The sequence below is a fragment of the Watersipora subatra genome, chromosome 9 (genome assembly GCF_963576615.1).
Source record: "Watersipora subatra chromosome 9, tzWatSuba1.1, whole genome shotgun sequence".
NCBI classification, from domain to species: Eukaryota; Metazoa; Bryozoa; class Gymnolaemata; order Cheilostomatida; family Watersiporidae; genus Watersipora; species Watersipora subatra.
Window position 1 is genome coordinate 51,825,861 of NC_088716.1, and position 18,333 is coordinate 51,844,193.

General features: G+C 34.2%; 1 protein-coding gene across 1 annotated transcript; it reads right to left on the reverse strand.

The window, feature by feature from the left end:
* Positions 1 to 1,002: 1,002 nt before the first annotated feature.
* Positions 1,003 to 14,210, reverse strand: LOC137404434 (uncharacterized). The gene is made up of 9 exons (XM_068090634.1): positions 14,078 to 14,210; positions 11,837 to 11,911; positions 10,584 to 10,639; positions 8,418 to 8,804; positions 7,640 to 7,750; positions 6,278 to 6,439; positions 5,110 to 5,331; positions 2,620 to 2,921; positions 1,003 to 1,297 (listed from the first exon to the last, which is right to left on the reverse strand). Exons 2-9 carry the CDS (start codon positions 11,848 to 11,850, stop codon positions 1,262 to 1,264), a joined length of 1,290 nt encoding a protein of 429 aa, XP_067946735.1. The 5' UTR covers positions 11,851 to 11,911; positions 14,078 to 14,210; the 3' UTR covers positions 1,003 to 1,261.
* Between the last annotated feature and the right edge of the window lie 4,123 nt (positions 14,211 to 18,333).

The following is an 18,333-nucleotide window of genomic DNA, read 5'->3' on the forward strand; positions in this document are numbered from 1 at the left end:
AGTCTCTACTAATTTCAGGTTTTAGAACAGCCAGCTTTTAAATACAAAAAATTGAAATAAAGATGGCTTCCAGTCTACATTAACAAGTCTTTTAAATTTTGCCTTCTTGCAAAACCTAATTGAAATTTATGGTATACTGACTAGTACATGTATATGACTTTTAAAAGCACGTTTGAAGCAAGCAAAGTTTATGTACTCCACTATGTTTACCGAAGCTTCTGTTAGCATTCCCCATTGAGAATTCTGTTTTACAAAAACTGGTACATCTACAACTTCATTGCATTTTTTCTATCTGCAGTTTTCACACCTTGCTAAACAACTTGTTGAGCAACAACTAAAAACTTGTTAACTATTCAGTTAACAGGGCTGCGTAGTATTTTGCAGAATGTTTGTTAATAAATCTCGCACATCTGTTAATGACATAAGGTTTCTTTGGAAGACTAGCCATTCCACAATTATTATGCTTATTTACTGTTAGATGTTCCTAAATTAAAAATAGTAAGCTCAATTGAGTATCTGCGTAAATGTTTATTCGGTTTTATTTTAAAATATACATCTAGCAAGAAAATATGTCACTGCTTTGCGGATATTTAAATTCCTAATAGAAAATAATAAGTACAAATGATCAAAATAGGTTCATTCCATTGTCGTGTATTTGAAATGACACTTTCGTCAATATTAACAGTTTTAAAAAATGTACATTCGTAGCTGCTGAAGCTTGGGTTGTCACAATATTTGTTATAGTTAGTATATATACGTTGTTTTAGATAATGCTGAAAAGTATAAGGTAAAACCATGCATACGATTATCAGTATGTGCGGCCATTAATTAAAGTGCCCCATGTGCATATAAAAGTGCATAGATAGTTTAAAATATCAGATGAGATAAAATATTTAAGACTAAAAATAAAATAAAAGCTAACATTGTTCGAATAACAATGTTAACAAATAATGTAACAATTGTAACAAATAATCTGCTTAGAAAAAGGGAAGAATCTGCTTAAAAAGAAGAAAGACCAGCATGAAAATGGAGATGTAAATAGATAATTATTCATGCGGTACACTGTAAACATCGTCTGCTGACTCCCTCTTGGTCATTTCATACATAGGTTCAACATTAGCATATTGATATGTTTGTGACTCACTAGAATTATTAACAACACTGTAGACATGATCAGTTGGATCTCTTCTCATCCTTTAATATACAGGTGCAGTGTTTACAGTATCAGAGCTAGTAACTTGGTCCCAGACCACGAATACCTTTATGTGTGCAGGATCTTTGGTACTTTCTCCAGTTCCTGGAATGCAACAAAGATATATCATAAGACAATTGTGTGCCACCCTTAAGTTTCTTTCTGATGTGCCATGGAAGTTATTTGCAGCAGTACCTATTATCACTTATACCACTTCCACCCATAAGAACTGCCACCCATTAGAACTGTACCAAAGTGGTAGTCCTCTTCTTAAATTTTTTTACCTGGCCATGATGTCATCTGGAAAGCGATTCCTATTCTCACATACCTCCTTGGTGCTGTTCATTAGGCATTCTTTCCTGTCACATGATTTTGTCACCAGACTTCGTTTGCCCTAGCATATATCTTTAGCACAGAATATTACTCCTACTGTAGATGTATCCATATTACACACCTCTCTTTTTTTATTTTGATGTTGTCCTTAGACACTCACACAATCCTCTACCAATTAAAGATGATGTCCCTAGATGTATCCAAAATCCCATACTTCCCTACCACATAATGATGATGTCCCTAGATGTATCCAAAATCCCATACTTCCCTACCACATAATGATGATGTCCCTAGATGTATCCAAAATCCCATACTTCCCTACCACATAATGATGATGTCCCTAGATGTATCCAAAATCCCATACTTCCCTACCACATAATAATGATGTCCCTAGATGTATACACACTCACACAATCCTCTACCAATTAATGATGATGTTCCTAGATGTATCCAAAATCCCATACTTCCCTACCACATAATGATGATGTCCCTAGATGTACACACACTCACACAATCATCTACCATACAATTTATAATGATACTGTTCTTAGATGTATACACACTCACATACCTTTCTATTACATAATGATGTTGTTCCTAGATGTATTCACACTCACATACTCCTCAACCACATATATTCTGTCACCAGATGTATACACACTAACCGAATCATATACCATGCAATGATGCTGTTCCTAGATGTATACCCACTCATATACTTCTTTACCATATAATAATGCTGCTCCTAGATGCATGTACACTCACATACTTCTCTACCTCCAAATGATGTTGTTACGAGATCTATCCACACTCACTTACTCCTCTAGCACATAATGGTCATTAGTTGTGTACATGTTCACACACATCTCCATCACAAAATGACGCTGCCAAAAACTGTATCCGCTGTCACATACCACAGTTGTCAAACCGCACAGCCCTCTCATTAGATATCTCAAGCCAAATGGTAATAAAATTATGTTATACGCATAGAAATCAACAACTCGTACACATTACATACATTTAGCAATGTGAAATTAATGGTGAATAGACAATACTCTGTTCAAACGATTCAAAGACAAATACTCAGGGAATACCATTGCATTACTTTTATTTTTTCGGCTGAACCAGAAGATGATGACTATGACTCCTATCAGCACTACCCCTCCAATAACTATCCCAGCAGTAGCATCAACAGTCAATCCAACAGATACGGTTGATTGCGTTGTAGTTTGTGTAGCTTGCAGGGTCATTGATGGTATGGATCCATTAGATGCCACAGTTTGCAGAGCTGTTGGTGGTATGGGTCTATTAGATGTCACAGCTTGCAGGGCGGTTGGTGGTATGGTTATACCCGATGTCCATGTCACATTCCAAGTGATGATGATTGAATCCATGACTACAAGGAGTTTGTTGAGAACAATATTACACCATTAGATTGCTGACAGTTTAGTACTCTCATGCGAACATTCTTTTAACATTGACAGTTTGTATGAGTAGATGAAAGACTGCAAATGTATATTAGTTTAATATTATTGCTAGTACACTAAAATGAAATTGTCCTTAAAGCTCATCATTTTAGTTAACTTAGTTTCGTGTATACACTTGTTTATAAATTTCAGTTTAGCAATCCAATAATCCTTTGGTTCAACCGTAGTGTACATGAAATTTATCAAATACTTTTAATCATGCTGCCTAACCATATCCCTTACCTTAATATATAATAAAATCATGTCATCGTACAGACAAATATAACCATCTATAGCCTGCAACATACCTCAGCATTTAAATAATATACCCTTACAAAGGTTTAGCTTTACACTGCACGGTATGAATTTTAGTTTTTCTGTATAGGTTCTGCTACCAACTCTTTGCTATTGGAAAATAATATTGCCTGAAGGCAGGTAAATACTCTTCCGTAAGCCAAAGATATAAACTTTCTACAGATATTCTTTTCATGTTTCGTTTTTTTAGTTGGTAGTGCAAATGGCTGCTCTGCCGAATTTCTGAGTATGAGTTGCATTTTTACCTAAACTCTAAACGTGGTTTTGGACAGACGAACAGACACAGCTACTCTTGTACTTATTCTACTATTAACAACAAATGTAATGAGGTTTCAGAGAATTAGACCAATTTCATCTGGTTCAAAGCTAAGTTGTCTAAAGTGAACTAGCCTCTTGGTACGATTGGCCCAACTACGCATTTGCTCTTAAGTTAACTTGTCAAATATATGACTGACTAGCTGTGCTACTCTGGGTTGCCCCGGTACGAAAAACCAGCTTATAAAAAATGAGAAGTAATGAGAGTTGCCTGCCACTTGCTATTAGCCTGGCACATTGCCAATGGAAAGTTTTAGTAAGCTAACTAATGACAATCACTTACGCAATTACCCTGGGTGGTATGCAAAGCCATTGGGTATGTGCTCCCACGTAGCGATTTATATCAGCAAGTGAACAAGTCGATCTCTGTGGCCTATTGGATAGGGTGCCGGGCTGGTGAACGGTGGGGTCTGAGTTTAAATCTTTTATGGTTACAGATTGTTTATTCCAAGATTTTAATAGCTATAGCTTGAATGCCACACATACGGACATACTTTGAGAAATATATATATTAGGTTATTACCATTAGGTTATAGCATCTGACAATGTGCAAGCTATTGTATGTGTAAAACTGTGCTATTTGAAGAGGGAAAGGGGAAGCTTACTGCGGATGGCTGGCTATCTTTCGAAATTGTAAGCAAGAACGCGAAATACTATATTCGCTGTTTATATAACTGTTTTTAGCAAAAACAATAACTATGTTTTAGCGCTTCGATTAGCGCTGGCACATTATTTACAATTTTGAGCCAGCAGCATAATTATAATATTGTTGATCATGTTAACTTCTATCTCTTTTTTGTAATTTTAAAGATTTTGTACAGAAAAGTTACCTGAATTTATATATAATCCAATAATATTTCGACTATTCTAATGAGCGTGTACTAGATACAAATATGTGATTTAGGTTTTTGTATTCCTATCTTTGTCTTTACATCAATTATAGACTAATCGTCATGAGACCAAATAGTTTATTAGACGAATCGGTTTTACACAAAAAGTCGTTAGAGTAAATACATTTTGACAAGTTGATCCATTAGACCAATTGGATTTGGACCAGTATTAAACCAAGCGCCGCTAGAGACATCTTACTAAATCCCATCCTATGATATTATATTATTCATTACTTTATTGATAACCATGTTTTAATGAGTATTACATGAATAATTATTATGTAACGCTAACAACATACTCTTCAAAGAAACGGTATTTTGATGATGAGAGGAGTAAGTCTAGCAACTCAAAACAAAATTCTTTGTGGATCTTTGATGGCTACGCTAGATGATGATGTTGGGGTAAAATGCACAAAGTTACTTTCACAAAAAACTACTGGGTTCAAAGATCCCAACAAAAAAATGTGGCAACAGCTTGCATGCGACACCGCGTACAAGAGAGTATGAGAGAGACTGCTGCATTCCACATGATAAATCACTAACAGGAAGTCATCACTTAAAACTGGAAACATGCGTGATCCACAACGAGAACACTCACATTCAATGGATGCAGTACAGCTGAACTGTTCTGTTTGACCATTCTGACGAGAGTTCATAGAAATTACCAGCTGATCAGACACATCTGCATCTGAACAAGTACTGCATGACCACTCGTGGGTAGGGTTAGAATTAGAGTCGGTCAACACTTTACAAGTGAGTGTAAGAGGCCCTCCAGGGTTATGTTTTAAATCATAATGTGGCTCCTCTTCATAGTCGATATCTGTAACAGGATAAAAATGGTAGTAGGCCTATTGTAGATAGGAAGAATAATAATGGAAGAAACTTGAAGTAGAGATAACTCACAAGGACAGTCATGTAGTTATCCATAACTAAAATTTAGCTACTTTCTAAATAAATCAACTTGCTGAAGTATAAAGGATGTCTGTCTGTTGGTTCCTGTCACTTTGAAGGACCAGTATTTTCAGTTTAATTAATGAGAACTTATTTAGAGCATTGATAGTTGGTAAAGTTATATTTGCAGTGGTTACATGAATAGTGTTTCAAGGTCATCGTCTACAATAGATGATCAAGTCCAATGTGTCATTATATTGTTTACTATGTTTTTTGCTTTGCGACATTGCTAGTAAATTTGGTCACAATCAGATAAATCCCTCAGATTTAACCTTTCTTGGTTGGTGATATTTTTTCTACAAAGCTGATCATTTAATTTATATCAATTATAAATCTAATCATTTTGATATAGGTTTTGTCAATTTTACGTGTGTCATGTAAACCTACAGCTATAATTTTGTTGAGTTCTAATGAACCAATAGTTTCCTTAGAACACAACTTACAGGCAAACACTTTATCAGGAACCGACAAGTATTCTATGGAACCAATGTGATCATTTAGTCAGTTGAGTTATTTGAGCTAATCTGATAAGAACATGAAAATCTTCTCTAAAGATGGGTCAGCATCCAAGCATATTGAGCACAATTATAGTGCAAACCATGACTCAGAATATACAGTCTGAATTGTTTTGGTCGTAAAATACCGTAGAAGAACAATCTCATAGGGCTAAATAAGACTATCCAAGGTAAAAAGTCAAAATGATGAGTTGTTTCCTTGCTTGTCGTTTGAATAAGACAAAAAAATTGAAGCATGTTACAGCATCAAGGCAAACACACTTTTGTATCACAAACAATATAATAACAGTTTAAACTTACAGCGCGGCTCCACATCTTCTGACATAATTATGTTATCAGGGTAAACACTCTCTAAAACTGAATGAGTTGTGTCTTTACATCTCAGAGTCAAACCATCTCTATCTTCCTTGACAGGTGTGTATCTACTGCTTCTCACAACCACCATATTTCCTCTCAACACTTCTGTAACGCATAGATAAAATAATAAACATCTCCTTTAATTCCATAATGAAAGTGTAGCTACATAACAACTAGATCTTCAGGAGAACCCAGAATAAAATAATGTTACTTCAGTACTTACTTGTCATCCTTGACACTAGCAGTAAGAAATCAACACTAATTTTAGCCTTTTTTCCTTGCAAACTAACCTTGTGCAACTTTTAAAAACATCTAAGCTAGCCTCAGTACTGCAAATATTAAATGCAGAAATTGCATCATAGGTATCAGTTTGTTTGGGAAACTAATATATTAATATACAAACTACGGCTATAAATTTCTGTTACTTGAGGTTACTTATATACTACAGCATTCTAACACAATTATTAGACTTATTAGCAAAATAAACTTCTACGAATGATCGATTTTTTATTATTGACTTATCATATAAAATTTTACGACATGTCATAAAATTCCATCAAATGCTTGTAATTTTATATCTGAATATGTTCTCTACAAACATAGCAGATTCTCAAAACAGGGAGGCTTATAAAAATTAAGACATTACAAAAATATACAAACAATATAGAATATATATAATGTTGGTTTCAACTTTACTTAGTATAAGCTTTAATATGTTTGCTGAATATTTCTCTATCACCACTTCCACTACTAAACCTACATATGGCCAATCCTGAACTTCCATTAGCTTGTTTCTCCACTATAGTAACAACATATACTTTTAATTGATTGTTACCAGCCACTCAAAAACCAATCAGAACTTTGAATTTTGTCAGAAGAATGGATATGGTTAATTACGAATGATTCTCCTCTCTGTTGATATAAGCAATCAGATAATCTTGCTACATCCAGTGGGTTTCGTGCAATCCCCAATAATGACCGGTTTCTCTTTAAGACTTGTTGATCACCATTTTTTTTTACTTTATATAATACAAGGGGTCAAAAAGTATAACAAATTTCTGTTATGAAACCCCCTGTTTAGTGCTTTAACTCAAGTTGTGAGAAATAAAAATGATTAATGGAGTATTACTAGAAATTGCAGCAAAATGTGAAAAAGCGATTATTATCTAAAGTTATCCACGAATAACTGTAGCGGAGGTATGCGCATATAATTATGGATATAAACATTAATAGATTCATATATTTTTGTGTACTGTTAGTTAAGCAATAAAATAGTATAAAGACTCATCTCAGTATATCACTAACCATAGTCATATACAGAGTCAGGACTCCCTCCAGTAGATGTGCAGTTGAATGTGAACTCTTTACCCTCTACTATCTGATCTGGTTTGTTCATTACAAGATTCTCAGGTTTAACTACAAAAGAGAACATTATATGTGAACAGCAATGGTTTTCTTCACATAATTTGGTTCAGTGGCACTCAAAATTGTCTTAAACATGAACTTGCATGATATTGTTAGTAAATTTTATCAGACAGTCTCAATATTTTTCAATAATTTGTGATTGTTTTTGATCTTTGAAGTCATCGGATGGCCAGGTTGATTCAAGAATAAAATCAATAAAACTTGATCGCAGTTAAAACACTAATATCATGCAGAAGCGCGAATACGACGTCTATAGTTGCAAGGAGACCAACAGAATAGAGTCGAGTGATGCTTCAAGTTGAACGCAATAGCTGATATAAACTATCGCATCGATATCAGCTAGTGACGTTTTTGGACATATTCTTTCTTCTGAGCATTTTAACCACGATCAAGTTTTAACGATTTTAATCTTGAAACGTTCTGCCAATCAGATCACTTCAAAAACAATCGCAAATGATAAGAAATACTGATACTTTCTGATAAAACCTATAACAAATTTGTGTGAGTTCATCATCGAGCTGTGCTTTATATCGTACTTTTCAAGTTTTGTAATTTTAGTAGAAATAGTAATAAATGGAAGAGTATGCTTAGCATAGAACTACAAATAGGATTCAAATCAATTAATTAAAACTCCACAAAGACAGTACCATCAACTTACCAATAATAGTTGAAATAGGAAATGATGAAGAGTTGACACGAATTGATGTGAAATCAGCGAAACACCTGAAGTCAGCACTAAGCAAGTAATCTGATATGGTTCCTGTTACGGAGAAGATGAATGGAGGAGCAGCAGCTGCAGCAGCTACACAGTAAGCTTCATCTATTCTGGAAAAACCTGGTATGTTCAGAGCATTAGTAGGAAACCATGTTGTCTCATTACTATCTAATCCACAAGCATTCCTATCATCTGCTGCGCTGGCACCATTAACCAGGTAGACAGCAGTAACATCTGTATCTCCACTAGCGGTACACGTTAAAGTTATCAACTCATCTCTGTAGAATGAAGGATACCCTGTTGAATCTACAGACAATTCAACTTGACTTCCTACAATCACAAAAGAACAAAAACGCATTATTTAAAACAACTAAACAAGGTAAATTCATCTGTACAGTAGTATTTAGCCCTGAGTTGTATAGTCAACTCACAGTATATACAGTAACTATATACTCAGCTGCTACTAATGCCAAGGATGAATTTACTACCTAACTAACTAACTACTAATGCACAAGGATGAATTTACTACCTTTACCTATCAGAAAGAGCTAAGAAAGGGATTTTTGCTCCAGTAGGCTACAACTCAACTCAACAATCTAAAAACGTTAGTTCACTAGATTAATGCCCGGCGTTGTCGGGGTAAAAAAATTCTTTGCACACAAAATATATTTTTATTTAACATATAACAACCATTACCATTACTATTACCAAACTCTCAAACTTCATATCGTGAGAAAAATGTTTTGTGCAGTTTAAATAAATTAAGAGAAAAATAAAAAAACTGTAAAGGTTTGCAAACTTTGTCAAACAACTGCAACTTTCAAATTTCATATCATGAAAGAAATGTTTAGTGCAGGTCAAAAAAATTGAGAAACAAAATAAAACAACTACAAAAGTGTTTAAATGTAAATGTGAAATAATTAGCAAGTAATAGATAAGTTAAGTCGGTTTTGCTACGATTACAATAAAAGATGATTCGGTAATGATACAATTAATACGAACTGAAAAAACAGAATAAAAATCCTGAATATGTTGAATTAATAATAACAATTATTGCTTAGAAGTGTCTGTGTGTATAAAAAGGTTACCGTTCCAGCAGAAGCTATTCATCAAAACTTTGAATGCGGCGATACTGTTACCTCTCAATACTGGTACAAATGTAAAAATGAGATATTGTACTATTGTACTTTGTCTGACCGAATGAAAAGAGAATGTCGAGGCTTTTCCTACGGAGATAATACAATTGTCGATGTAAAATAAATTGGCCTTGACCGTGGATATAGCAATCGAACTTTACGAAAAACCGAAAATAGAAGTTCGAGAAAACACGAAAAAGGCTTTTCATGTTTTTGTGTTTCGATGCGTGTTTCATAGAATTCATAGAGTTTCAAATAATATGCCATTTAGCGAGTGCCTACGCTATACAGTATATGATAATGCCTTTGATCAGCACATCTTGCATAGCTCAGTGGTAGAGAACATGGATTTGAGACTTGCAGTTGCGATCTCTATGAAGTCAAATCCGTCATAATGCGGAATTTAACGTTAAAAGATTTTAAGAGCTATAGCAGGACAAACGCACACAGGACAAACTGAAAAATATATATACATAGAATATAGATTATTAGAATAAATACTAAACGATCCATACAATGATGGAAGTGATAAGTGATAAGTCATTGTACGTAGCTCGACACAAGAGACAACAATCATGAAGTCCCAATTCTGTAACACTCATTTTCATCCCTATTTATAACGTTGCATTGTAAAGAAATTGATCTTAAAGATTAACTTATTCACAATTTCTTGTTACATAATTAGCTTTATTTATATATATGCCCTATTTATATATTTATAAACCTCACTGTCTGTAGTCATTTCTCCAGTTATAGCAATTAATGAATACAATCTAGAAAAACTACATATAAGCCAGTTAGAATGGAGCTCAGTTTATACCCGCGATAGACTGTAACAACTGACTACATTAAAAAAGCTGACCTTGACTCTCTCATTCAACACATCGTTGCACATTTAGACTATAGACAGCAATTCAAATACTATACCAATTATTAACGCAGGAGTATTATACTTGGAAATAGTTCAACTTACCGCTAACAATAGCTGGTACTGTAATAGTTGCTAGTGAACAGAGTGTGATTAAGTCTCTGAAACAAAACAAGGTAAGTCAGATGAAAGAAAACTAGTAATAAAATGAACAGCACAACATTAGAAGAAATTACAGGTCTATCAACTAAAGCTATAATGATGGATGTTATATATATATTCAGTGTCGTTACATGATCAGTTGGATTTATTCACCAAACTTAGCATCTCAGAATAACTTCTTTCAAGTGCTTCACGAGTAGCTGTCTAAATGTGGGTTGCTCCATGACACAAAAAGTAGTGCTCTTTAGTTTGCAAGCTATTTGAGAAGATTAATGGTTGCACAGCGAGTAGGACAAGAATTAATATAACACCAAACATCATGTGACAGGTGATTTCTGTAAATTCTTGAAAAGTTGATGCTATGGCTATGCCATAGCTTCAACTTCTGTTATACACTGAAACTTAGCTGATATTGGCCTTATTTGACGTTTCTCTACTGAAATGAGACTGTTAAGCGCTGACTGCTACACAATTTTACCTCTACATTAGCAATCGTTAATAGAGACATATGTAAGCTTATATAGGCTAATGTAAAATATCTGACAGTCCAACACTACCACACCCAATTTGTGCTGACATTTGTTTTGTATGTCAAAACTTACACTTATAAAATTTACACACTTATATATTTATTGTGTTTCATTTGATCCGTTCCACAGCTTAAACCTTGATGATGAAAACATCAGCTGATCGCATATGGCAATGAAATACTGTAAATACTTTGTACAAAAATATGTAACAAATTGAATGTGAAACTTGAATTAATATTTCTCATAGATTAATATATAAGAAAAGTTTTAACAAAAAAGTTGTCATTTTTATTAAAACTTTGACTTTGCATTAAGGACATGGAAGATGCATGTAGGTAAAAGTTGCAATAGATATATCTATGAAGGTAGTTTAACTTAGATTATGTGAAAATTGTATTAATTTATCTCATTTATAGTTTATACACCTTCATTTACCATCTTTGTTTCTAATAGACATCTAAAGAACTGCTATCAGCATTATAGCATCTGCAGATACCATCAGTAATCAACAAAAAGACGATTATTGATAGCAACATTTCGTAGGTATTAAATAATGTAAGGATGTTACACAGAGCAAAATTGGGTATAGACAATTACATTAACATATATTACCAGTCACTTGTCAGTATAATGCTAAAAACAATTGAGTAAAAACTATAAACTCACGCAAGATAACGCATCTTAAGTGTTTTCTGAGCTCTTAAGATGATGGACTCAGACCCGACGATTTCAAAATCTTTGCTAAAAATAAAATATAGAGATAATTAATTGCATGCCTGACAACAGGAAAAGTGCAACTTTAAATTTAAAAAATTAGACATATATGCAGTGTTGATCTGTGGATGCAGGTAATTCCATTGTCACTATGATATAGGTCATACCATTTCACTGCCATTTCACTGGAAACACCTGAATGTCATTTCAACAACAGCATGACAATGTTAGAAGACGGAGCCCTTAACCACAGTATTCAGAGAGCCAGACATGACCATGATCATGTTATTTATGTTATATCTTCTTCGGCAGAAGAAAAAAAGAAAGAAAAACAAGATAAAGAGTTAGACATCATGAAGTTATAACATGTATAACATTTATATCTTACGTATCAATCAGTTGCAGATATTGCATTATTATCAGGTCATTTATATGCAAATGTTGAATTTTGTCAATCACCATCAAGCCTGTTCAGCAATTTTGCTTCCATGAAAAACTTAATGCAAAACAGCTCTGAAAGTCTTTTGTATGCTTAAAAATATGCTTTCAATTTTTTATTGCAAAATTAGTCATTCACTCTACATATGCAATCTTTATAACAGGAAGATGAAAGAGCATACATGCTGGTTATTACTGGTTGTAATTTTTAAATGCTGTCAGTTTACATTTTATCAAAGGTCGATGTCAATGACAATGTCGTCACATTTTGCAACAAGTACAATGAAAACCATCGCACTTCAATCAAATGTAATATTCTCATAAAAAGTAATATTTGATCATTTGGCAGACATTCGGCAAAGCATCAACAAGGGTCAATAAAAATTGAGACACCGTGTCAAGGTAGTTGTGTAGCGATCTAATTGGCCAGAAGGAACACTTCTGGGTGATGCATTATTAACACATTGAGTTTGGCTGTCAGAAACTCTTAAAAAATGTAACTTCATGATAAATATTTAACTCTTGAAAATAGAATTTAATTAATGAACTGTTTCAGTTTATAATAACGGCTTTCATATATATGTTACAAATTAGCACATCTTTGGCCACGTGTATAACTAGTTGTTTGCGTGAAGCCCTGTTGTCGTCGTCATCCGGAACAAAATATTGTGCTCAGCTACTGTCTACCGGGCATTGGAGAAGAAAAAATTAAAAAGAAATTTTTAGAATAAGCTATTACAGTCATTGACAAATGCGAAAGTTTTCTCCACCAATTTGCATAACATTACATCACATCTTTTTATAACAGAAGCAGATCAGGAGAGAAAACTCTGAAAGTGCAGGGTTTTGAAAATATTTGTAGCAAAAAGACCTAAAACATTAACTGGACAAACATGTATTAAAAAATTAAGTCTAGGATGTAGGGACTTTGAAAACGTTGAGTGAATTTATAAACAATACCATTTTACACAAAAAAGAGCAAAAAAACAATGCTATGACAATTTTATAGCGCATCTAAAGATTTTTTAGAAACATTGTAACAAGATATGACAAATACGTTGTAGTTCCTAAACTGGAAATATTCACTCATGTTGTCAAATGTGTGCGTGTGTGTGCGCGTGTGCGCGTACGCGTGTGTGTGTGTTTTATTTCATCAATTAGTAGAATATAGCATTAAGTAATTGAAGATATGATTATAATATTGATTAAGTTAGACAAAATAAATAAAAGTTTAATTCCTACTTATTAAGGCATGATGAGGCTCACATGCGCAGTAGCACTACAGCTAGTCAAAGCACTGGGCCTACTAGAATGGGCATAATGAACCCACTAGCATGACGGGCCAGTGGGTTTTTGTGATAGCAAGCCTTACCAATTAGGTAATTACACCTATAAAACCAAATGCGAATTTACTAGTATAATGTAAATTTGTCAACCACAATGCTTGAGTTGTTTCGTTGAATGTGTGAATGTAGTACACTTATTCAGAAAAGATATACTTCCTTATTCAATCCATATTAAGCTCACATGATATTCACTATAAAAATGTATTATTTCCAAACTGTTTAAAATAGTAAACTCCGCGGCGCTATATAAAGTGCAATTGGCATTTGACTGTGGAGTTTGTAAAGACTTATGACGATGAAGTATTAACCAATTTAACAAAATTCAGAGGCGACAGAGTTAGTGTAGGCTCGTGATTATGTCAATCTATTCCCTGCTATGATGAGTGCGAAAGAGAACTAACATACTTACTTGAACTGGGAATAAGCCTCATCAACAATTGCTCTCAATGAAAAGAATATTCGAATGATGATCGGATAGATACTATCCTCTCCAGTTGAAACCGAAAGAATAAAAGCCCTAGTAAAATCTAACAGCTGCAAAAATAATGAATGCTCACTAGTCACTACTAATTACTGTATAAGATAGTACTTCCTCGTATGCTGATTTATTATGCTATGTAATTACTCATCTACAACGTAGGCTGAGTTACCAACACGTGCAGAGCCAGAGAGCTAAATAGACGTGTTCGTAAATGTTGCGTCTTGTTTACTTGCTAAGCGGTGGTTTTACATCATGGAGTTATACTTAAGTTGTGTTCCATTGTTGCACAGCTGTTTCCTTTGGTGATAACACGATAATCGTAATACAGTAGACGTTCATAGAATGTAAATAATTCATTCCTAGAAATTTATGTAATAAGAATTGTAAGTTATACGAACAGTAAAATATGTTTAAAATGCCAAATCCGTTCTAAAATTCTCCCAAACTCACCTAGTTAGTCCATCAAAAAGAAAAAAGATTAAACTTATTGTCTTGATTTAATATCTGAACAGTAACCAGTGTTACTGATTTGTACTAGCAACTTTTCTCATGTTTATCGTCACTTTCACTCGGTCTACGGTCCGTGATTATACTAAAGTTACATAAGTTAAGAGGAGTGCTCAGTTTCCACGTCACTTGACATCAATTTTTTACTCATTTTCACTAGACAGCATTATCTAATTTATGGAGAAAAAGTTCCTATGATTAAAAACAAAGAAAAGGGAACTTGTTATCATAAGTATGTGTCAGCGTGGTCCCCGTAGACTTGTTGTTTTTAGGGTGCTTATCAATACAAGCCAAAGAGAGTTTACAGTTTCTTATTGACTTTATTTAGCAGCTCCTTAGTGAGCTTCCAGGCAAAACAACTCTTAAACAAGCTTCATTAAATTAGAAAACTCGGTTTGTATTCATGTGCTCCCTACCAAATCAAAGAGTCAAAAATAATCAAAAAGCTCTTCAAAATGCACGGCTCTTTGATCATATGCCAATTACGCACTTACTAGCAATTTTCTCTTCGATCTTGATCTTTTAAAAGTGGCGTTCAATTAAAGGGTGATGCTGTATTCCTGAACAATTTAATTAAAGTGACATTCTATTGAAGGGGCGGTCAAATAGAAATTGCATTTGAATAGAGGTTATCCCTGTTTCCTATGTTTGTTGTTTTCTATTGGAAAGTCAAAAGTATAAGTTTTAGAAAATGTTGGAGCGGAATAAGCAATGCATAAGTAACTTACTGTTCATATAATGTAAAACCCCTATAAATGTAATATAACCGTTCTCGGAGTTCTCAGAGAGGATGATATTACATTGTAAGAGAGTCTGCTTGACACCCTTTTGTCATGAACAAGTTGTTAATGTTTCACATGCTGAGATGTTTGACCTAGTTAAAGAAAATCTAAAAGACTATAAAACCCTTTCGGAGCAGAGCTTCATTTACACCTGTGATAGAGTGTAATGATTGGCTACATTCAGAAAAGCTAACTTCAACCCTAACCTTAAAATATTGTTACACATTTAGACTAGAGACAACTAGTCGAATACTATTCAACTTATTAGTATAAAGGTATTATACTTGGACATAGTTCAACTTACCACTAACAACAGATGGTATAGCGAGAGGTGCTAGTGAACAGAGTATGAATAAGTTTTTAAAACAAAACCAGGAAAGCCAGATAAAAAAAACTAGGAATAAAATGAACAGCACAGCATCAGAATAAAATCAAAGTCTCTCAACTCTAGTTATGAGCGCTGCTAAGCAAACAGTTAGAGTTATCCATTCACCACAACATCGGAGTAGAATTTCTCTCAAGTGCTCCACAAGCAACTGCCCAAATGCGGGTTGCTGCAAAACATAAAAAGTCGTGTTCTTTAGTATGTGAACTGTTATGAGAAGACTAATGGTTGTGAAGTGTGTAAGACAAAAATGAACATAACACCAAACACTATGTGATGTGTGACTTTGGTAAATTTTATGGCCCAGGAATTGTTTAAACTTCTGATATAGGCTAACACCTGCTCTGCTTCATATGACCTTTTTCTACAGAAATGAAATGTTCAAGCTCTGACCACTACACATTTTACAGCTACATCAGCAATAGTTAAAACAAAGTCTATGTATAAGTTAACGTCAAATATACGCATTCAGACACAACAACCCTTAACACATGCATGCGCATATGAACCCACACATGTGCACACACATGTGCACATACGCGTGCGTATACTTGCTATATATATATAATCTATATACATGTATGTATTTCTCAAAGTATGTCTGTATGTCATATATTTGTCTGCATTCCGGCTATACCTATTATTGGCCATTATTAGAATAGCTGTAGCTGGACAACAATGTAGAGGCAAAGGCATGACTTACTGTCATTAGAAGCCTAGCTTATTGGAATTTTCCACTGGCATTGTGCCAGGCTAATTGTGATAGGTGAGCAAGTGAGCAAGTGGAAGGCAACTCTCATCACTTCTCATTGTTTATAAGCTTGTTTTTAATACCTGGGCAACGCTGAGAGGCACAGCTAGTTTTTGTATACACCTAGAATTTATCACACATGCCATATTTTTTGCGTACGGCATGTTTTTTAAATCTATGTTTGTGGAACATGTATTAAGTTTTTTTCCTTTTTTTTTAACTGCTCAAGACTGCCATACACTAACATGGGTGTGTATTTCACTTAACATTGATGAATACCCTAAATAATTATAGCTATAGTCTCATCCCTTGAAAGTGCTGTATTACAAATGTTGTTTATTTGAAACTAGTGGATATATATTATATATATATATTATATATATATATATATGTATGTGCGTGCGTGTGTGCGTGTGCGCGCATGTGTGGGCTCATATGCGCGTGCATGTGTTAGGGGTTGTTGTTTCTGAATGTGTATATTTCACATCAGCCTATACATAGACTTTTTTAACTATTGCTGATGTAGCTGTAAAATGTGTAGAGGTCAGAGCTTGAACATTTCATTTCTGTAGAAAAAGGTCATATGAGGCAAAGCTGGTCTTAGCCTATATCAGAAGTTTAAACAATTCCTGGGCCATAAAATTTACCAAAGTCACACATCACATGGTGTTTGGTGTTATATTCATTTTGGTCTTACACACTTCACAACCATTAGTCTTCTCATAATAGTTCACAAACTAAAGAGCACGACTTTTTATGCTTTGGAGCAACTCACATTTGGGCAGTTGCTTGTGAAGCACTTGATAGAAATTCTTCTCAGATCTTCTTTTGAGTGGATAACTCTAACTGTTCGCTTAACAGCGCTCATAACTAGAGTTGAGAACCTTTGACTTTATTCTGATGCTGTGCTGCTCATTCTATTGCTAGTTTTTATCTGGCTTTCCTCGCTTTGTTACAGAGACTTATTCATACTCGGTTCACTAGCAGCTATCACCATATCATCTGTTGTTAGTGGTAAGTTGAACAATGTCAAAGTATGATATACTTTGACATTAGACATTAGACAATTTGACACCTTTATACCTATAACTTGAATAGTATTTGACTTGCTGTCTCTAGTCTAAATGTGTAACAATGTTTTGAAGGTCGGGGTTAAAGTTAGCCTTTTTTGAATGTAGGCAATCATTACACTCTATCACAGGTGTAAAAATGAAGCTCTGCTCCGAAAGGGTTTTATATTTTTTCAGATTTTCTTCAACTAGGTCAAACATTTCAGCATGTGAAACATAAACAACTTATTCATGACATAAGAGTGTCAAGCAGACCCTCTTACAATGTATATCATCTATTCTGAGAACTCGGAGAATAGTTATATTATAGGGATTTTACATTATATGAACAGTAAGTTACTTATGCATTGTCTATCCTGTTCCAACATTGTCTAAAACTCATACTTTTGATGTTACAATAGAAAACAACAAACATAGGAAACAGGGATAACCTCTATTCAAATGCCACTTTTATTTTACCACCCCTTCAATAGAACGACTCTTTAATTAAATTGTTCAAGAATACAGCATCACCCTTGAATTAAACGCCACTTTTAAAATGTCCAGATCAAAGAGAAAATTGCTAGTAAGTGTGTAATTGGCATTAGACCAAAAAGCTGTGACTCTCGGCATTGCCCAGGTATTAAAAATCAGCTTATAAACAACGAGAAGTAATGAGAGTTGCCTACCACTTGCTATTGGCCTGGCAC

Bases quoted from the DNA above. Each gene is read 5' to 3' on its own strand.
- LOC137404434 (XM_068090634.1), bottom strand. The intron at 6,440-7,639 runs GTTAGTGATATA...TATGCGTTACAG, and splicing joins TGACTCTGTATATGACTATG to AAGTGTTGAGAGGAAATATG. The intron at 1,298-2,619 runs GTATTCCCTGAG...GTTGCATTCCAG, and splicing joins AAAATAAAAGTAATGCAATG to GAACTGGAGAAAGTACCAAA.